This window comes from Episyrphus balteatus, chromosome 3 (genome assembly GCF_945859705.1).
Source record: "Episyrphus balteatus chromosome 3, idEpiBalt1.1, whole genome shotgun sequence".
Taxonomy (NCBI): domain Eukaryota; kingdom Metazoa; phylum Arthropoda; class Insecta; order Diptera; family Syrphidae; genus Episyrphus; species Episyrphus balteatus.
Window position 1 is genome coordinate 59,973,015 of NC_079136.1, and position 22,754 is coordinate 59,995,768.

Below are 22,754 nucleotides of genomic sequence, written 5' to 3' on the forward strand. Positions count from 1 at the left end.
TTCGTGCTTTTTTGTACATTGAAAAGCTCTTTATAAAGCTTCAAAGCAATTACATATTCTTAAATTCGGACGAAAAAAAAAATAAACTATAGAAAAACTCAATAAATTAATTGTTGTGTTTTGGGTATTTTGTTTTGTGTTGTCTTTTGGTAATTTTAAGTTGAGAGCAAAAACTTCGGAGAGAAATTCCTTCTGAAACGCCTGTTTATACAGTTAATAAAACGTTTACATAAATTACTACAAGTTTCGAAAAAAGTCAAGTGTATTTTTCCTCTTGCCATGAAACATAAAAATAACTAACCAACTACTTGCTGTGACGTTCTCTTTCTCCATTCATTCCGAATTCTCGACTGAAAAAGCGACATGTTCGGAAAGGGGTTTTCAACATGAGGGGATTGCAACATGTGTCATTCACTGGTGTAAAGAAGTAGGGGGCTCGTTTGAATAAAGAAAAAAGTCTTCTCCGACTCTATCGGTCGACTTCGGTTCAAACAAAATAACACCAGCCAAATCATTTCATTCGCGTCGCGAACACTTTAGGAACAAGCTGTATTATAATTGTTGTGCTGTGTGCAAGCTATATCTTTTGGTTGTTCAAATCGCGCGAAAAATATTTTTGTCTGCCATTTGCTTAGGCTAGATAAACACCCACCTTTGTTGAAAGATATCAATATTATTTTTTTGTAATTGCGAAAATAATAGCTATCCGTGGTGGTATATATCATTTTCCATACTTTTTATAACGTTGGCTATCATAATTATACTTTAATTTAAGATACCAAGAAAATTTTGTTATTTTTCCTGAACATTATTTTTTTGTTTACGTTTACGACTTTTACTCATTCTTGTTTCGATTTCTGTTGAAAGGAGTTCGTCGTCAGAGTTCGATACCTAAGCGAAATTTGAAACGATACCTACGAAAAAAAAGTGATTGCAATTTTGAGAAACATATAGCTTTTTTATACTCTCTTTTTTTTTAATTTTTTAATTGCTTTTTTGGAGAGAGAGAGAGAGAGTGAGAGTTTTTGTAATTTTTGTTTTGTGTGACTGTAAATTATAAACAAGAAATGCAGCTTTTTGGCGGAATCGAAGGGTAAGCACGATTTTTGATTTTTTGTTTTTTTTTGATACCTAATCATTCGATATTAAACTTGTTCTGCATTCCTAAGCCTAGACTTTGTTTTAAAACTTAAAAAAATGTGCTGACGCAACACATGTACTCTGAGCTCACATTTTTTTATTATTATTATTTTAAACTAACACCCCCGTAGTGGCGTTGTTTTGTGAGATTACTCGAAAAGAATGTCAAACGTTTTGTATAAAAGATTAGAAATAATCAGGGTCATAATAAATGTAGAAAAGTAGTATTTAGAGAGAGTAGAAGAAGTAGGATCAGTATGACTTATAAGATGACTTTGAAATTGCAGCAATAAGTATGATAAAAATACGAAAGGAAGTATAGATCGTTATTTAATTGCAAAAAAATGTAAACAATGTGATGTAGGCATGTGCTTATTTTATGATTTAAATATTTTTTATTATTCCGTCCCTATACCAAAATCATTAGATAATCCCACATATTTAAGTTATTTAATAGTAGGTATCAAGATTGATATAAAAAATTCAACATTAGATAAATTCACTCAAAATATTCATAGGTATTAATTAAGTTATTTTTAGATTCTGTTTTTTTTTTTTGAATCAACAAAACTTAATAAAAAATAGTTTTCAAAAAGAAAACAAAAAACAAATAAAAAAATAGGAAATTATTGTCTCAAGGAGAAAAGCATAAGGTGGTGCGAAAGTATTTTTCTAATTTAAATTGATAAGAGATTATTTGTTGTAATAAACTGTTCTAGGAAAACGATTTTTACTTGCGGTATACTATAGCTATAGTAGGTACCTATAATAAGTTTAATATATATGTACATAATAAGTTTAAGATTCAACTCATTTCCTTCTACAGATATAAGGTCACCGAATACACTTAGAAGTACAAAAAAAGTAGTTGGTAGTAGTTACTGAAGTCCAAAAAAACACAGCGTCATTATGATGCTGAAGAATGCCATTGAATATCTGCATGTCTATCTGAACCTACAGCCAAAACCACTTCACTGAAGCGATTTACTTCAAACTTTGTAGTAAAGGGTTTTTAAGTGATTTCATAGAGGGGAAATTTAATTTGTTTTATCTATCAAACAGTTTTTCTGTTCTATTTTTGAGATATGAAATAAAACACCATATTTTTGCAGCTGTAAATGACTTAGGTATTTCTAATCACCTTTTTATGAGCAAAAAAAAAAAAATTATATTAACTTTACATTTTTTTAATATTTTAATAATTAATACCGTTTAAATTTAAGATAAATCAAAGAAAAATTAAAAATTTTCAAAAAAAAATTAGGTAGCTTTTGAAAAAAAATTTTCATACCATTTTTGAAAACTTTTCCTTATTTTGAAATTTTTAGATTTTTCTTTAGTTTATCTAAAATTTAAACGATATTTATTAATAAAATGTTCAAAAAAAAAACTCAAAACAATTTGACGTGCTCATAAAAAGTGATTAGAAGTAAGTCATTTACAAAAATGTGGTGTTTTATTTCATCTCAAAAGTTCAATCCTAGATGCAGATTTATTTCAGGTATCTTCGGGTTCAATAAATTAAGCCTCATTTACATATATCTTATCCAACATAGTTATAAAAATAGCAGTTAATTTTCTTAAAAAACCGTAAACAGGCCCATTTTGATTGCTTTTTTAAATTTCCTGTAAAGTGATCCCTTTAATTTTTTTTGTTCTAGTATAGTTGTACAGTCTAATCAAATAGTAGGTAGTTTGAAGAGGAAAATGCTGTATAATAAGAAGCACCTTACTACTTAAAGAAGTAGGTAAGAATTTCGATAAAAGGTTAATTCTTTCTCTCTTAATTGAATCTTAAAATTTTTTAAAGCGGAATGACATTATTCTTAAATACTTCGTTATTCCTTCTTAAAAAGGTTTTACATTTACTTTGCTCATAAAAGCCTTTTTCAATAAATTTTTTACTCCTGCTTAAATAGGTATGGCATTGCTTAAGTAATAATAAAATTAATACGTTTTACAATCGGCCAAAAAGTTTAGATTATTCATTTTTATAAAATATTTTTTCTTTTTAATTTTTATTTTTTTGTCCTTTTATTCTTGCATTTAATATTGCCCTTTCTTTTAAAGAAATTTTTATTTTAACATCAGGATTCGAATTCGACGGTATTTGAGTCGTTATATAAATGAACATCGTATAGGTTTTATATGACATTACTGAACTCCCGATATTAGAAGAAAAGTTTTGATCTCTTGAATAATATTGACTAGCACTTCGCTTCCCATCAACAAAAATACGATTTTGAACTCTTGCTAAAACTTTGCCAAGATAACCTTAAACAGAAAAAAGATGAAGAAATCCTAAAAAAAAAATTATGACATAGCCGCCGCAATCTCCTGATAAGAACCCTATAAAGCGGTTGTAGGAGCAGGTGGATACATCTGTGGTAATAAGTTAAAAGAGCTTATGTCGACATAAGTGAAAAACGATTTTATTTGCTTAACATGTTCACCTTTTGTTCAGCTTTGTTTTAGTCTGGGTCTCATTTCTCTACGCAAAATATAAACCGTTAAATTAAAAAAAAATCATAATAGCTTAAGTCTTTTTGGACAAAAACTGCATTTGCAAAATAGCTTATGTATAAAATCGTCAAAATCTTAAAAATAATACACTTTTTTAAATAAGCTTAAGTCATGACATAAGCTACTATGACAATTTGAATTCAAATATATTCATCGCTTAGGTCAACATAAGCTATTTTAAACTTGTGGTCGAGTGAACCATTTGTGTTCTTATGTCGACTCAAGTCATTTTTAAAAAATGCATTTTGAACCAAACCCAATTTTGCAAAACAGCTTAAGTAAACATAAGCTGTTTTGTTCCTTGAAATGTCTGCAAAATTGTATACTTAAGTCAAAGTAAGTTATTTTTTCAAATGTAACGGCCGTCCCGAACGTTTTCAAGGAAAAATATACATATGAAAATTAAGGGTATAACAAGCCTGTACCCAGAAAAAAAAATTGTTGGTTTAGCGGAAACAGTTTAAAAGTAATCACAAAAAAAGTAAAAAAAAATCTGGTCCACAAACTTCATTTGCTTATACTGAAAAATGATAAAAATTGACTTAAGCTCTTTTAACTTATTGACACAGACATATTATATATGAGGTCAGTGACTATCATCGGATACTGCGTTGCTAAATCAAAAAATGAAAGTCTGAAAAAGGCAAAAAAGACATTTCGTTCACTGAGATGCCATTTTTTTTTTCATATTAAAATAGATTCTTTATTTTGTAGTGTTAATGTAAAATTTGTTTAAGGTGTTGATTCTTAAACTAATTGTTTGTATGAAAGAAATTTAAGGATTCTTTGTAGACCTAATGTGAGTTTAAAAATAAAACAATGATGAAACAAAATGTTGCGTATACGCCACGTTGATTTCACTTTTACATGAGTCTGATCCTGATCCTCCGATCTTAAAGACCTCAATACAAATTGATACATAAGTAAAAAAAAGTTTACTTGAAATTTAAGTCAAATATTGTGAAACAGAGGCTTAGTGAAATTTCTATGAACTGACTATTTTTTAATGTTCGGTAGTAGGCAATGCATTAAATTGTAAATAAATGTATATTTTGTCAAAAAAAAAGACATTATTTTCACAAAGCACATTCAAAACTTGACCCTTTGTTGTTTATCAACCATCCAGAATGTCTTTTCAAAAAGTCGTTTGAAAAATGGATCAGAAAAATGTTTATATTATGTAAAATTTTAGTTCTTAACTCTTTTTTCAATAAACTGTGCGCGGTGCACTGCACCTTTGCATTATTCTGGGTCGTTGGCACCGTGGAGCAAAGTCTAGACATAAAACCCTCATTTATTCATGTTAAGCTAATATAGACAAAATTAAGCCTTAAAAATCATATTGCGTTTTTAAAACAGCGCATCCGTCTGCATTTTATAGCCAAAAAAGACTAATATTAAGGTTCAAATAAAGAAAAAACTGAGGGATTTGCTATTTATTGTCTCAGTCCAATTAAGTATTAATTTGCAAGAGGGTACGTTTGAACTTGGCGCTTAAATTATTTTATAAGCAAGTCTGGTTGATATAAAATAAGATAATTATCTTCAGATTAATTTATCATTAAAAAAAAAAACGTCAAAGATTATAGCAATATTATTTTTATTTTGCAATAAAATTTTTTATTTTCAGTTATCTGCAGATCAAGTAATCAAAATAAAGAACATAATTATTATTTTGGATTTTATTGTTTTTGATCTACGTTGCGTAGGTACTTAAAGAAATTTTAAAACTACGATAAACAAAATTAACCACCACACGGTTTTTATAAAGTTATTAAATTGATGACGATAAAAAGAAACGATAAGTTGATTACAAATTTGCTACTTAGTAAATTATTTGCTAAATAAGATTAGACACTTAACAATTTTTAACAATCTTCTTATCTGAACTCTTGCTAGCATCTTACTGTAGATATTTTTTTAAGAGAAATGTATTTTACGCATTAAATTAATATGAATAATTAAGCAGGATTTAAAAAAAAAAGTTTTATAGAAAAAAAAGTTTAAGAAATCTCATTCATGAAAATTTTGAATTACCTACTTGTTTTGTTACCCTTCAAATAAAATGCAAACCATCTCCTATTTCTCTAATAATATTAATATGACATTAGCAAATGTTCAAACTCAAGTGGAAACAATGTACTTCGTGTGTATTTACTTCTAACACTAAATCAAAATGTGAAATACGTGATAAAACCATGGAATTTACGGTATTTTCCATCGAAGTCAATGGAGAAGTTGATTTACGACAATATCCTACGTATGCAAACACCATCATGTGTAAACAATAATAGTTAACCATTTTGAGTGTGATTGAAAGATATAGTAAAGTGTATAATATAGGTATACAGAAAGGTAGCCAGGCTCTAGGTGTAAATAACTTTTGTTTGATACAGTTCTTCGGTGCTTTTTTAATTTTTTTTAACCATTTTATGAAAAATATGCAATTTCGAAAAGGTCACATCTCCAAATGTTCGTCACATTCACTTTTTAATAGATATGGAATCTATATGCTTCCCAGCATCATCTATGTTCGAAAGAACGCGACTTTCACTTTGTAATAACTTATAAGTTTTTAATGACATTGACATGAATGCTTATAAAAAAGTTCAGACATTTTTAAGAGATGTGCGCTTTTCGAACATACTTAGTTCATTTATATCTACAAAAAAAAAGATCATTAAAAAAGGATTTTTAAAGTATTTCTGTCACCTCACTTTTTTATAATTTTGATGTTGTATTTAATTTTTGATATTTATATAGATGTTTCATAATAATGCTAAATAATAAGTTCATATCTCTTACAAAAAAAAAAACCTGAATAAATATATCGAGTCCTTCCCGCTTATTTATAATAAACACCAAGAAAGTCATGAATTTTTATAAAATAGTGCGTATACGCCACCGAGTCCCACCGGATTTCTTTTTTAAGAAGTTTGAACATACCATTATAAATTGCTATGAGTCGCCATTCTAGTATCGTATTATTTTCTCACTATTCCCTTCTTTAAATTTTAAATACTAAGCAGGTTATGTAATACATACATATGTAATTAATAAGCTAATTTTTCATTGTGTTGAAACTCTTAAATCACATAAGCCAAAAACCTTAAAATAATTCCAAGAATTTTTTAACAAGTTTCAACTTTTTGTTGTTGGATCTAATTTAAAATTTACTGTACAAAGAGCAAAACTCCATGCCGTTCTCACAAGAAACCGTTGCTTGGGAATGAGTCTGAATTAAAATAGAGACTTGAAACTTGGGGAATATTTATTTTCAACTTTCTGAGCTTCTGGAATAGAAAACCGATAGTTACACCAACACACCAAAAATCAAAAACTTTAAATTTTCCATTTATTTGTGCTCCAAAGTGTGCTGAGTAAAACAACAAAAGTGGGTATGGTCGTATAGTAGAACATTTTTTTTTTTCGAAAACATTATAACTACATTTAAAAATGCCTGTAAAAGACTACCAGTCCTGCTAGGATTGTCAAATATCAATTGATGATAAACTATAGAATCTAGCAGTTGATTTGCAACGATTGTGGTTTCAATTTCGTATTGATATATAATTCGTCGCCGTAAAGCAAAATTGTTCTAAGTCACAAAAAGCAAATTTTACACAAGACGATTTTTAAGTTTCAAATTGGTTTAAAGCGAGAATTTTCTTCTCGTTTGCCATTCAAGTTATGTGTTTTATAAAGTTTGTTCTTTTCTCTTGAATAAAATATATAAGTTTACCTCATTAGTAGGTGCATACTATTTTTAAATATTTTATTAAACTAAAAACCCAAAATTGGACATAGAACAAGTACGTTTTTTCCTTAAATAAAAAGTAGACTTAGAATAAAATATGATGGGACTTAGAACAATCAAGAATACTCGGGCTCATTTTCAAAAGGCTACTTCCCTGTTTTTATTGTTCTATGTCCCATTAAATTTTATTATCTGCGGAATGAAATTTTTTTTAACAAAAACGGTTTTCAAATTCGTTCAAAATTAGTAAAACTGCATTATTAACTCATTTTCGGTAAAAAGTGGATTTAGAACAATTTTGCTTTACGCCGACGAATTGTCAACCATAATAGAGTCTTAATTCTATGATGCTTAGGGCCTGTATATTTATTCACTATATTTAACCATGAAAATTGAATGCTCATAAAAGGTGTTTCAAAATATTTCAATAAACATTTGACAGTCTAAAATGAAACATACCCATTGAGTGAAAGTGAGCTCAAATTTTTTTCAAGTGCATACATTAAAATAAAATAAAATCGAGAACTGAAATTAAATGTTTTGTATACAAACGAAAAAAAAAATAGAATTTGAGTTGTTTGTTATATTTTAATTGAAACTAAATGAGAAACGCAACTTAAAAGTGTTTATTTATCCCCCGACTAAATTGTATCTTTAAAAAATTTGTTCTTTTACAATTGCATTAAGGGCTGTATGTCGGTTCAATATGAACTCAAGTGTTTTATATGCAAAAGCTGGTTTCACTGGAAGGTTATATTTCATGCATTCAATTGGATTGCAGAAAATCCTTGGGTTGGGATATTGATTTTTTTTGTTTGTTATGGTATTTATCTTATATTTTAATCTTTGGTTTTTATGGTGTATTCTATGAGGGCACTTAATTTACATTATTAATACCTTCTCTGTGAATCGGTGACACTATTAAATCACTTGTTGAACATGAGCTTTTGGGTGTGTGGTTACAGTTTTGTAAACAAAAATCGTGTTAATTGTAAATAAAATCATAAATGCATCGGGCATACCTTTTGGGAAGGAAAAGAGAGATTGGTGGGTAATATTTTTGTAGTAATGTATTTTCTTAATGCTTCAAATAGGTAATAATAACAAATTTGTTAAGTATTAACGGGTGTCCCAAAAGTTAACGTCGGAACGAAAACGGTAGATAGGGTAGGTGGTGATAGTTATCAGAAAAATAATAAAAAAATCGCAGCCATATATTTTGTGAGTTATGGGCATTTAAAAAAAAGTCGAAAAAATGGTCACCCTGTGACGGTTTTTCATGTTCCGTGACTACAAATCTTAATTTTTCTTATTTTATTTCTTTTCTTTTATTTCAACTCAGCTGCATCAGTTTTAAAGCAAATATTACTTTTTTGGCCAACTAAGTACTAACAAATTTTACATGACTCTAAATTCAATGAACCGTAGTGTAAAAAAAATGCACTACGATGTTTCGGCAAGTAAAGTCAGTGAATATGGACCGCCAATCATATTTTTACTAATAAAACTGATAAATTTAAAGTTTAACCATAGATATTTATTTAAAACAAAATAATAGTGCATTCTTATGAATAATTAGCAAGGCAAATAAAAATTCACTTTACAAAAAAAATTACAAAAAATAAGTTTTGAAGAAACTCAAAAACGTAAAAAAAAGCGGAGGGTAATTTGGACCACCTACACTCAGAGAACAAAATAGTTATTATCGGGATAACTATTAAAATAGTTAGAAAAAATAGTTATATTTGACTATTTTAATAGTCAATCGACTATTAAATAGTCAATTTTAACTATTAAAATAGTTATACATATGTGACTATTTAAATAATCAATATTGACTATTTAATTGTCAATAATGACTATTTTATAGTCAATAATGACTTTTTAAAATAGTTATCCCGGTTTTAACTATTAAAATAGTTGTTTTTTTCTCTGTGTAGGTATTTTCTCAAATTAAGGTGGGAAAACTAACTTAAAGTTAAAAAAAACTTCTAGTATCAGGATTTTCAAATTTGCATAATCTTATGAGCGTAGTTTTTTAGAGCAAAGCCACAACATTAAGACGTAACCATCTCAATCACTCTTTTCACAGCCTCTGAAATCTGGATACCAAGACTTCCTTTTCTCGTATTTTCTTTTGTTTTCGAACTCGTTGCATGCAGTTATACATAGAAAATATGGTTTTTAATATAAATTCAATAATAAGAATTAATATAATCCATCCATCCCATAACATAATCCAAAAAGCCCATGGTAGTCCATATTTCCCACAGTACCTACAATGTCTTAAATAAAAATTATTTAAAATGAAAACAGTCGACAGAGTCGAAGCGTCGAAGATGAAAGCTGAGAGCGTGTGCGCATAAATGCAAATAATTCTCACACGATTGCATTTTTGTGTGCGGCGAAAATCTGGTGATCCATATTAGACGCATGGTCCGTATATGCCGCCTTTACTTTATATAGTGCAGCAACATAGTTTTGAAACATGTTTCTACACTTGGGAAAGATTAATACACCATGTTCCAGGTACATTGTACCTGGAACATAAAAAAATTGAAAAAAAAACCGCCTGAAACAGCGGTTAAACACTGGTTTAAAAAATTTTTTTTTTTAACAAACGATGCTACATTCTTTAATAGATTACTTCATGAAATTTACAGACTTGCAATCTTGCATTTAAAATTCAATTTTTACAATTTAAATTGCTATTATATTAAAGTGTCTGACAAATTAATATACTCAATAGTACCTGTAGCCCGATCATCCTAGACGAAATTTCACTATATATCAAAGTTAATTTAAGTACAAGATTTTTTGATGCAGTTAGGTTCCTTTGATGGAGTAGAATATGAAACCACAGTTTTACACCAAAATTTGATATGGCGTATCCCCGAAAATGACCTCTGAACCCTAGGAAGTTCGAAAAAGTGATTTCAGTCGAATTTAACAGAAATTTTATCAAAGTTAATGGAAGTACACGATTTTTTGATGCAGTTAGGTTCCTTTGATGGAGGAGAATATGAAATCATAGTTTTACACCGAAATTTGATATGGCGTATCCCCGAAAATGACCTCTGAACCCTAGGAAGTTCGAAAAAGTGATTTCACGATTTTTTTATGCAGTTAGGTTCCTTTGATGGAGGAGAATATAAAACCACAGTCTTACACCAAAATTTGATATGGCGTATCCCCGAAAATGACCCCTGACCCCTAGGAAGTTCGAAAAAGTGATTTCAGTCGAATTTAACAGAAATTTTATCAAAGTTAATGGAAGTACACGATTTTTTGATGCAGTTAGGTTCCTTTGATGGAGGAGAATATGAAATCATAGTTTTACACCAAAATTTGATATGGCGTATCCCCGAAAATGACCCCTGACCCCTAGGTAGTACGGAAAAAGTGATTTCACAATTTTTTGATGCAGTTAGGTTCCTTTGATGGAGGAGAATATAAAACCACAGTTTTACACCAAAATTTGATATGGCGTATCCCCGAAAATTTTTTCCTACTTTGTTTCTTTTCCTTTTTTGGAAATTCCACAGCTTTTTCTGTTGTTCTGAAATGATGAGAATATTATTTTAATTGAAAAAGAACACATTTTTTTATTTTCATCACATGGGCCGACCAGGAATCGATCCCACATACCTCTGCATACCTAGCCAGCACCTTACCAGTAGACCATACTGGAATATTAAAGATGAGTGGAAAAAAGGGAGCTAATTGAAACCTCACATAAAAATGCAATGTTTTTTTCTAAAGCGTTACAAACATTGCATATCTGCAGGATAAAAGCTTTGCATACTTATTGGTGAAAAACATTGCATACTTGAGAGATGAAAACATTGCATACTTACAAGAACCTCTTGAAACAGGTCTTATGAAAGCCTTCGACTGAAATCACTTTTTTCGAACTTCCTAGGGTCAAAGGTCATTTTCGGGAACACGCCATATCAAATTTTGGTGTAAAACTGTGATTTCATATTCTCCTCCATCAAAGGAACCCAACTGCATCAAAAAATCGTGAAATCACTTTTTCCGTACTACCTAGGGGTCAGGGGTCATTTTCGGGGATACGCCATATCAAATTTTGGTGTAAAACTGTGGTTTTATATTCTCCTCCATCAAAGGAACCTAACTGCATCAAAAAATCGTGAAATCACCTTTTTCCGTACTACCTAGGGGTCAGGGGTCATTTTCGGGGATACGCCATATCAAATTTTGGTGTAAAACTGTGGTTTTATATTCTCCTCCATCAAAGGAACCTAACTGCATCAAAAAATCTTGTACTTAAATTAACTTTGATAAAATGTCTAGATTGATCGGGCTACTGATCTCCCCTTATTATTACTTAATGTGCATGTCATTTAAAGAGTGCTTCAATTCTATAATGCAGAATTGCAGGCAGACTCTTAGATCATTGACATTGCTATAATTTGCAGTATGCTGCAACAATGTTTTTTTTTCTCCTCAACAAATGTTCTTCTTTCACTCAGAGCTAACATTGTTATTTCAAATTGCTTTCATCATCGGCATAAAAAGTCATTTAACTCTCTATCTTTCTTATTATGAAATAAGTTTTAAATTCCAAAACGTAATATATTTTTTTTACAAAAAAAGGGGGAATATAACTTTATTGGGCTTTTGTATCTATTAAAAGACCAGCCAAATAAAAAAAATTATTCTTCAGGCACATAATTCAATTAAGACCTTATGTAGCCACAATCATTGTGAATTCTATGGATAAATATAGAACTGAATTAGACTCACCCAATTGATGACAGTCGGTCGTTGATTAGTTCTCCTTTATTACTTAGTTTGTTAACCGTCAAATGTAAAGTGAGGAACGTGCCCCTAAAAGAAGAAAAACTTTTCATCTGCATCAAGTATTGAACTTTGGAACCCTATAACCAGATGCATTATTTAATTTAGGCATTGTTATGAATTTAAAAAATTCTCTATTGAAGTTTGTGTTAATTTAATATAAGAAAGTGTATAAAATTGCTTCATAAAAAAAATATCTGTTCATTTATAAACAAGCAGTAATGCAAATCTGGAAAAAACTAAAATGAAAGCAACCACTTTCAATTTTTTCTGGTTTTATTTATATTATTAAAATTAAAATATTTGTGTCCAACAAATAATAAATATATCTCTTTATTCACTTAAAGTGGCGCTACAACGCTGATTGCTCATGGGCGTTAACTGAAAACATTTAAATTACCATTTTATATTTTTGGCGTTTTTTGTTCATAAAAAATAATTTATTTTAAAATTGTTCATCTTGGGAATATGTAGCTGTATTAGTTTTAGTACCTACAGCGTTAAGCCAAAAGTAACTGTACTTGCTGCAATTAAAAGTTTTCTTATAGAATTAAATTCCTTAAAGCAATATTTTTTTTTATATTGTAGGAATCTCTATGATGTACATTTTTTTTGGGGGAAAATACGGTTTCTGTTGCTCTGAAGTTGGTATAGAAATAACGGTTACAAATTTAAGGGGCTTTGTGACCCAATTATCTTTAATTGTGACATCTTCTCTTTCAAAAGGATTGATATAATATGAGGAGTTCACACGCCAAAGTGGGATTGTTTGTTTGTTTTGTTTTAACCATCATACATATACCTAATTAAAAATCAATAATTAAGAAAAATATACTATTCCAAACTTTACTACAGAGTAGCTAGAAGACAGATGTAGGGATTCACCATTTCCGTTCGTTTCGTAATTTTTCGTTTGTATCCTGTACTATATCTGTTTATGGTAGTGGACTAATATGCGATACTAAATCAATTAAATGATATTTCAGTCACTTTTGTAACGATATAAATTTAATATTTTCTTTGAGCAATTCAATGAAAAAACGACACAAGTACCCGTTGATCTTAGATCCAAAAGTAAAAAAAAAAATATTTTAATAATATTTAATTTTTTTTCATGGTTTCATTGAATCCACAAATATATCCTTTAAATATTAAAAAAAAATCCTTACTGAAAACGATTTTTTGTACTAAAATTAAGAAACCCTGAAGAGCTTCATTGCTTCCACCTTTAAGTCTCATAATTTTTTTTTCTCTGGAGGTTTGGGAAAGAAGAGTTATGACCTCTACGCCTCCTTACTTATATCCGCCACTGAGTTTAGGGTATACCAAAATCGTATATGGGACGTATACGTTTTATTGGAGGAGGAAAATTACGAAAACATTAACTGTAAAAAAATTCAAAATTATAGGCTGCAGCTTCATTTACATGTACAGATGAACGTACCGCATAGACCCACTCGTAATATTAGTTTTGAATAAACCTTTGAAATTTGGTTTGAAATCAATATAATGTTTTCTATAAAAAGTACGCATACACCACAGTGACCCCCAAATGGTTCGATGATTTCTCACTTGACACTATCTTCGTTTTAGTCTAATTAGATTTAACCCTTTATATCACCGTGTGACATTTCTGTAACAAACCAAAAAAGATCCCACAAAAAACCATACGAAGTATGTGAACTGCTTTTGACTTAAATAACTTAATTTTTAAATACTTTTTTATCGAAATAATTCAACATGTTACACCGAAATGTCGATATAATTATGTTATTAACAGTTTAGTTTGAGAGTTTGGTTTTCTTGAAAAGATATATATACCTACATATCAATGCCTACATAAGTAAGAAATTCAAAAGACATATTAACTTACAGGGTTTTCTTTTTGGATTTTTGGAGAATGTCTAAAAGTAAATATTTAATAGTTTTTTCTTTTAATTATCACATTTCTGTACTTGAAAACAGCTATAAACACAAGGGTTAAGAAGAATGCTACTGGACTGTTTTCCTTATGATTGTTTTCTTTAGGTATATTGTTTGTATCAATCTTTAGAATGATTTATAATTAAAATTTAAATTTTGAGGTGAAAATTGTTAGTTCGAAAAATTTACTCGAATCTCATACTTCCTTGGATCTTTGTACTTACCTTATTTGTACACAAAGGCATTTAATAAAAAAAAAAAAAAATATATAGAAAATTGTGTTCTCATTTTTACCTACAACTTAAAGGTTTCTATTACCTTATTTAAGTTATTCATATTCATTCTTAAATTTTATATCACCTTTTTCTGAAACAAAAAGAAGATAAAAAGCTGAAACAAAACACGTGCCGTTTATAATTTTATGGCAAATCACATTATAAATTGCTTATATTTTGCAGCAATTGTAATTTAATACATAGTAGAATCCGACTAAGACTGTAGAAATCTCAGTTAATTTATTCTGAAAATCGCCCACTGTATTTATTAAAGAAGTGCCTAAGGAGAAACATTCATCCTTTATTCTTCTCAAAAACCTTTAATAAGGATTGAAAGTTAATACCGAGCACCTGATGCTCACAGTTATAGAAAGTTGCATGACAGAAGTGGGCTTTGGACGTCTACGTATTTTTTTAATGGACTTAATATACCCTAAGGGTTGTTTCAGTAACTTCTAATCAGTTTAAAAAAGATTTCTACCCCCTATAACAAATAAATAAAAATAATAAAAAAGTATTTTCACTGACATGAATAAGACAAAAACTACCTATATTTTGCTTGCAAATAAGTCTTTAAAATGTTTAGTAAACCATAATAATACTCTGCAAGGTTGTCATACATATTATTCAAAAACTAGACAACCCTCAAGCCATCCAAAAATTTCAAGGTCTTGTCAGATGTTTGTTGTTATAGCTTGAGCTTGTTTCTTAAATAGCATGAAACTGTCCAAAACTTGATTTTCAATAACAATCATTTTTTTTATAACCATTATGCAAATTCTAATTTCCGTTAAACACATTTTATATATTAAGTCAATGACCCACTGATCTTTACCTACAATAATTTAATAAGTTCGATTAACAATGAAGTTGTAAAGTATAACGCTAATTAAGATTCAATATGTCATTTCGTCTCGAACCAAACTATAAAACTAAAAAAGTATCTTACAAAGGCAATAAAACAGCATTTTTTTAACGTTAACTTTTACTTTCAGTGGTGCAACCCACTCCCGCTTGGTGATTTGCAATGCTGAAGGTGAATGCATAGCCCAAACAACTGGTCTGAGCACAAATCACTGGATGGTTGGTATTCCGGAATGCGCTCGACGAATTGCTGACATGGTCCATCGAGCTAAATCAGAAGCTCAAATATCAAACGATACACGTTTGACTAGTTTGGGTTTGAGCTTGAGTGGCTGCGAACAGGTATGAAAAAGAAGTTAAACATTACAAACTAAACATGCTACTGTGAAGTAAATTATATACTTTTACTGAAATTAATTGTTTAATTGTTACCAATTGTGTATAGTTAATCATTATCATTATATTCTATCGATTTTTTTTAGGAAGCCACAAACCGACAGCTTGAAAATGAATTGAGGGAGTCATTCCCCGACCTTGCTGACAGCTATGTTGTTTGCAGTGACACTGTAGGCAGTGTGTTTACGGCTTCTCCTATTGGTGGCCTAGTTTTAATTTCCGGAACCGGATCAAATGCTTTGCTACGTAATCCAGATGGAAAGTCATATTCGTGCGGTGGATGGGGCAATTTTCTCGGTGATGAAGGCAGTGGTGAGTATAAATACGAATAAAGTTTTACCTATAAATGATATTAATATTAATTAGCTGTAGTTTCGATAAATTATATTGGTAACCTAAACGAACACTCAGCATCACTGGATTGATGCCGTCTTTTTAATTATTTTTGTTTTTTGATCGAATATAGGTACCAAATTATTTTTAACAAATCAAACTTTGCGGTGTAGTAAGTTCAAAGCAAGATGTAACTATTAATCATTATAAGTGCATTTGTTAGTAATACAACACTTAGCATAAATTTAATAATAACATCATAAATAACAAAATTATAGCTGCAGAGCACGGTTAGGAATTAAATTTCAACTCAATTTTCTTAGCAAATTAACTATCCGAAAAATGCATGTTATTACAAATTGACAAAGACAAACTCTCCAAAATGTTTATAAACAAAAATATATAGAGTTTTATACTTTGAATCAAATGATGAAATTCCTCATACTGAGAGAAATATTTTTCTAGTTACTTAACGACAGATAGCTACAGTGACTTGCAAACCAAACAACTCGTTAAAAAGGAAGGTTCGACTCGTGAACTGAAAGAATAAAAATTATAGTAAAAATCACTTTTTTTTTTGACACAGAAAAAAGCACTCCCAATAAACAATATCCCTTCTATAAAGCTTTACAGGAGCTACATACGTTACCACCTGTAAAGCTTTATAGAAGCAAATTTGTTAGTCGGGTGGACCTGTATTTTTGTTTTTAACCATTTGAAAAATTGCATTGAAGAAAAAAAGTATTTGTTGCAACTGAAAAAAAATTGCACTAAAAAAATGTATTGCAACTGAAAAATATTTGCATTGAAAATAAAATTTTTTTCACAAATAAAAACATTTTGCATTAAAAAAAAATTTATTACAAATAAAAAATTTTCTGCATTGAAACAAAAATTCAATCCAAAATGTGTGCGTGCATTAAATATTTTTTTGTAATATTCGTCGAATTTTTTACAATTTTAGTTATTTGACCATACATTAGGTTCAATGTTACCTATAGTATGGTCAAATAGTTAAAATTGTAAGAAATTTAACTAATATTAAAAAAAAGTGCATCTCTGTAGAATTTGCTTGTAAAGTGGCAGCTTAGACCGTTCCGTTTCCGCAACAGTGAGTGGCTTTCTACAAAACGGCTGTGGTATCGTATACGGGTTGAAATAAAACAGCTAATGTACATTTTTTTAGATACTCATTTAAAAGAAGCTTTAAAAATTTATTTTTGTAAACCGATTTAAATATTTTTAAATGGAAAGTTTTATCAACTTAAATCATTAGAAATTCAACTCAGAGTTATTAAACGAAAATTATTGGGAATTATTTCACATTTTGTCTTTCAGTAAAAATACTTTGGGAAAATTTGAAACAATAAAATAACAACCATACAAAAACCGGCTTAAAAATCAGATTATCACTTTGTAACGTTTTAGTGCCCTTAATTATGAAAGTCTAAGTCACTCCTAAAAAAAAAACGCCCGTTAACGAAGAAGATATTTATCATATTATTAAAATAGATGGGTGTATGTATATAACACATGTTTTGAGTCTTTCAATTATTGAGGACCTTGTATTAAAAGCAGGCAAAGTCCAAGTTTAACTTTTTTTGTGGGAAATTAAAAAAAAGTCTTCGCAAAATTAATTATTTCAGTGATGTTTTAAAATGACATTATATTAAAATTATTTGCATATTTTCACAATTTTTTAATCAAGTTTTAGGTTAAATAAAAAATTGCATTATCTGTTAAAGTTCGTAGGTAGGTACCTATCTGCCTAAATTAAAAATTCACCTTTTTTAGATTACTTGTAGAGAATGCCAAAAAAAAAACCCTTTGCTTTGGTAGGTACAAAAAACATGTTAAAGTAGCTTTGCATCTCTTTACAAAAAAAGACTATTAGGCATTATTTTACAGAAATTTAATGTTTGAATTTTATCCCGAGTCCCTATAATTAAAGTTAATTTAAAGTAAAAACAAAATGATTTATAAAATAAAGCAGCTCAAATCATCTGATCAAGGATGTATAAAACTGAGTTTCTGATTAGCTCTCATGCGGGTGGTGTTAAGTTAATGTAGGTATAGGGCACTTAATGCCAAAGAGTATGGCTATTATAAGCACAGATAACCTTTTAACTGCGTGCTTTATATTTAACGTAAAGTTTTTAAAATTGTATGTACACAGATTTTGTGTTTATTGTTATAGTGATAACATGACATACAAATTCAAAGTCATTGAATTTTTTTTTCGTTTGGTTTTGTTTTGATTCCAGGGTTAATGTTCTGTTTATAAAATTCTAGAACTAATTTTCTCGGACAGAGTGAGATAAGCAATATATTACGTAACTTAAAAAAAAAAAAATATGCCACTTGTCTGCCTCTGCACGTATTACCCTCTTCATCGATTTGTTATCAACCGATAATTTAGCACGATTAAGGCGCACGTTATTGCTCTTAAAGATCAAGTGGATCAAGATTTGTTTATATTCTTAAAAAAATAGTGATTTAAATAAGTATTCAATTGGATTATATTTGCACGATCTTGGTGGTATTGACCATATCTAAAAATTATCAAACTTTTTAGATTAAATTGCTGAAAATATTTTCTGATAAAATCAAACTATTTGAGATTAATGTTTGTACCTACGCAAATGTCTTTTGTTAAGTTCTGGGCATTTTTTTACCGTAATAGATTCCTCTGTGGTTATATTGCACTTGCTAACGAGTTCGAGAGTTGTCTCGAGATTTAACAAGACTCTGATAAGCCAGTTTTAAGGGCTCTTGTTTATCCCAAATACTTACAATTTTCGATTAAATGAAGTTCTTGTGAAATTTCAAAAAATGCCTACATTGAAAATTTTTCACTAACACATTGGTTGATAAATCGTCGCCGTTCAATGAAAACTCCCTAAGTCCATTTCGACTTCAGTTACATTTTCCAAGTTACCCAATGACCAAAGCTTTATTTTTCAATTCTAACACAGCAATTATTTTACCGAAATGTTAACGAACACGTAGATTAGACCATTTTTGAATTTTTAATATGGGAAAACCAATTTCTAATGCGATTTCTCAAAAAGTGAAAAAAGGACTTAGGGAGTTTTCATTGAACGGCGACGAAATACTTAGAAAAAAATAAATAATCAAAACATTTTTCATTTCCTTCCGTGAACAATTTTAATAATATTAAATTTCTTCCTTTTTTTAAGAGCAACTTCCTGAAAAAATTTGTATTGTTTGACACTGGTTTTCCCCGAAAATAGAGACTTTTGTTTAAAAACTTGTACTCGCATTGGCACATTTACTTCTACAGAATTTTTCCGTGGCATGTGACTATTAAAATAGTTATTTCTAACTATAAACATAATAGTTAAAAATTACTATTACTATTTTAATTTGTATTCTATAATCTTTGATTATATTCTCCACTTCAAAACTAATCAGGTTTGAGATGCTGCAAAATATAAGCATTTCAAAACATTGCAATTGAAGCCATAAGAAGAAGAGATCTAAAGTTTACTTCTAAACTAATGACGCTAGATGAATGCCGATAACACCTAAATTTAAGTTGTTATTTGACACCGCTGGAAAAAATTAAAAATTTCACTTATGTAACTCCTTCTTCTTCTCATGGCTTCAATTGTAGGTTGTAGCATTCTTTGGTTACCACTGGTATTTGATTTGACAAAATTGTAGCTTTTGACAGATTATTTTTCAAAAAAAAAAAATATCCCTAGTATATTTTTAACAGAGTTTTAAATTGGGCACGTTCAGGAAATATTAGGAACTAATTATTTAGGCAACGTCTTTTTCTGAACGGAAATTTGAGTAAATTCCCTAAATTAGTTTGGATGTGATATTATTGTCAAATTTCGAAATGTACTTAACAATCTATAGATCGCATGGGGCAGACACTAAATTTCACTTAACTTTAATGAATAAATAATATTAATTATAACCGATAATGCACTTTTTACTCGTTTTACACACAAATAAATTTAATTTTGCTAAATTAATTCTTTAATTCAAATCAATCTACTGTCATGTTGACAAAAAAAACTTTCCTAAATTTTTAGGGAAAATTTTCTTGCCTAACTTTCCAGTTAGCTTTCCAATAAAATTACCCAAATTGGAAAATTTTTTTTTGACAGCTGACCAATCAGAGACCGAGAAATTACCTAAATATTTAGTGCCTAACGTTTCTGAACCTGCCCATTTAAAGTTTCCATTAAAAGTAAGGACTTTAACTAAAGAAGAGTGAATTAAATGAATTTTTAATGATGTATACTTAAAAGCATCAATACGAGGCCGTTAACTAAAGCTATAAATTTCAAAATTTAATGGAGGCTCAATAAATTGGCCCTAATAGTCATATTTTTAACTGTTTTGTTAATATTTTCTGTTTAAAAATAGTTATTCGCAAAATTTCATTAAATTCAATCAAGTGACTGCAAATAGTTACAAAATAACTATTTTTTCTCTGAGTGTACCATACAACTTGAACCATTGCTTGACGATAGAATAATTACAATTAAAAACTTGACAAGTTGCATTTTAAAAATTAATGAAAATTTTTTTATTATTTATTTTCAGCCTGGTACATCGCCCACAGAGCCATGAAAATAGTTTTCGATGATGTTGATAATTTTGAAAAATCAAAATACCCAATCGATAGAGTATGGGAATTAATTCAACAACACTTTAACGTAAAGACTCGCTTAGATCTATTGGACCATTGCTATGCCAAATTCGACAAACCATTCTTTGCAAGTTTGTGCCAAAAATTATCTAAAGCAGCCGATGAAGGTGATGGTTTGTGTCTTTTCCTCTTTCAAGAAGCTGGTCATCATTTGGCCCGTAGCACAATTTCCTTACTTCCCAAAGTTCACGAGGAGCTAGTCAAGAGTGGTGATTTACATATTGTTTGTGTTGGATCAGTTTGGAATAGTTGGCATTTAATGCGTGAAGGATTCTTGCATGAACTACGAAAGGTTCCTCTCAACTATGGAATAAAATTAATTAACATAACTAAATCAATGGCATATGGAGCAGTGTATATTGGAGCTGATGGTATTAATTATGATCTTCCAAGAAACTATTCGGACAATTATAAAGTTATGTTCCATTATACTAATACACCAATGAAGAACGGCATCACAAATGGTCATTCAAATTTATGAAGGTTCTATTTGTAGACTTGTGTTGCGCATTAAGTTTCTCTAAAGGCAATTGACCGACTAAGCCCGATGTGATAAAGGCCAATTTTCTAATATACCTATGTTTTTTTTTTGTTGTTATTTACTTATATTTTTTTTTGTTTCTATTAAATTAACTTTAATTTAGTTGTATAGTTAAATAGTTAAACAAATGAAAATAATCTTAACTATTATTGGTAATATTTGTAAAATATAAAAATTTTGATACGAAAATCCTATTACGTATACTTACGTATTCTATACATACGAGTAGGTATATATGAATTATATCGTTTAAAATTAAGAAAAATAAAAATATTTGCAAAACTCTTAAAATATTGAGTTGAAATGTGAGTTAAATGTTTTTTAATTAATTCGTTCTCCGTTTTTCTTTTATACCTAAGACAGATACAAACTACCTTTATAACTTATTTTCGCTTAAGAAACATGTAGTTAAAGGCCCCGACAAATTTTAAATTAAAATAGGTAACTGGCATAATTGCTTAGTCAGCAGATTAATTTGTATATTTTGTATATTTTTAGAGTTTAACTTAAAGGACACTGCGGTGTATGTGTATCATTTTTTTTTATAGAAAACGGTTAATGCAATTTATTTATTCCTAAGAAATTATCATCTTGTATGGATTTATGGATTTTAATTTGTTGTTTTTTTTTACGAAAAAACTCTTTAATTTTTACTCCACCCCAGAATAATAACACTGACTGGTCTTAAACAAAAATCGCCTTTGAACGGAAACTAAACATATTTTTCCAAAAAATTTTGGTAACTAATTTTCAAAGTTGAAGAGGCTCTGGCACGTCATGTTTTTGAGTTATGTATTTCAATATTTCTTTCTTAAAGAAACTCGATATATGAAGGAAATAAAAAATAAATATTCATTTGTCTAAAAAATGAAATTCTCTAAAAATTAAGAGTAATGAAACTTAGGTACATCTAGAAGTAGTTCACCCATATCTAAGTCGATTTTAAAACTAGAGCACTTTTTTAACAAGTGCCCTTATTTTTTTAATTTATAAATTCTGAATTTGAAACAAATTTTGCTTTATTTATAGAAGAAAATGGATTTTAGAGAATGATAAAGTTACAGAACAGGGGCCAAGATTTTAATTTTGAAGTATTCAATCTCTCTCATCATTTCAAAACAATATTTGAAGGATAAAATAAAAATTGATTTTTGCAGAAGAGTGTTAGTAAATAGTTGATGCAAAAAAAAAAAAAACAAAAATCATTAAAGCAACTTGATTTAAAAATAAATAAATTGCACGACTGGGGTCGCACGTACTTGCTCTTATGCTTAAAGTAACTATAATGTTAAAGCTTTTTATTCAAGAAATTTAAAATTTGATATTTTGAAGAAATTTTATAAGTAGTATAAAAAAATTAAATCTGTTTTTATAATTAATTAAACTCCGTTTTAAATTATCTTAAAACAAAAAACAAATATGCCATTTTATTTCTTGTATAAAAAGGTATTTTTAGAAAAAAAAATTTCGAAAATTGTAGGAGCCGTT

The 22,754-nt window shown here is 29.2% G+C and overlaps 1 protein-coding gene across 3 annotated transcripts; it reads left to right on the plus strand.

Moving 5' to 3' along the window:
• Positions 1 to 246: 246 nt before the first annotated feature.
• Positions 247 to 21,575, plus strand: LOC129914435 (N-acetyl-D-glucosamine kinase). 3 transcript variants are annotated; one of them, XM_055993694.1, is made up of 5 exons: positions 247 to 714; positions 868 to 1,093; positions 15,438 to 15,648; positions 15,789 to 16,014; positions 20,620 to 21,575. In XM_055993694.1, exons 2-5 carry the CDS (start codon positions 1,068 to 1,070, stop codon positions 21,204 to 21,206), a joined length of 1,050 nt encoding a protein of 349 aa, XP_055849669.1. In that variant the 5' UTR covers positions 247 to 714; positions 868 to 1,067; the 3' UTR covers positions 21,207 to 21,575. The 3 variants fall into 3 exon arrangements, with proteins under 3 accessions (XP_055849669.1, XP_055849668.1, XP_055849671.1); XM_055993693.1 differs by having other exon boundaries at positions 247 to 549; positions 636 to 1,093; XM_055993696.1 differs by having other exon boundaries at positions 247 to 549.
• The last annotated feature ends 1,179 nt before the right edge of the window (positions 21,576 to 22,754 follow it).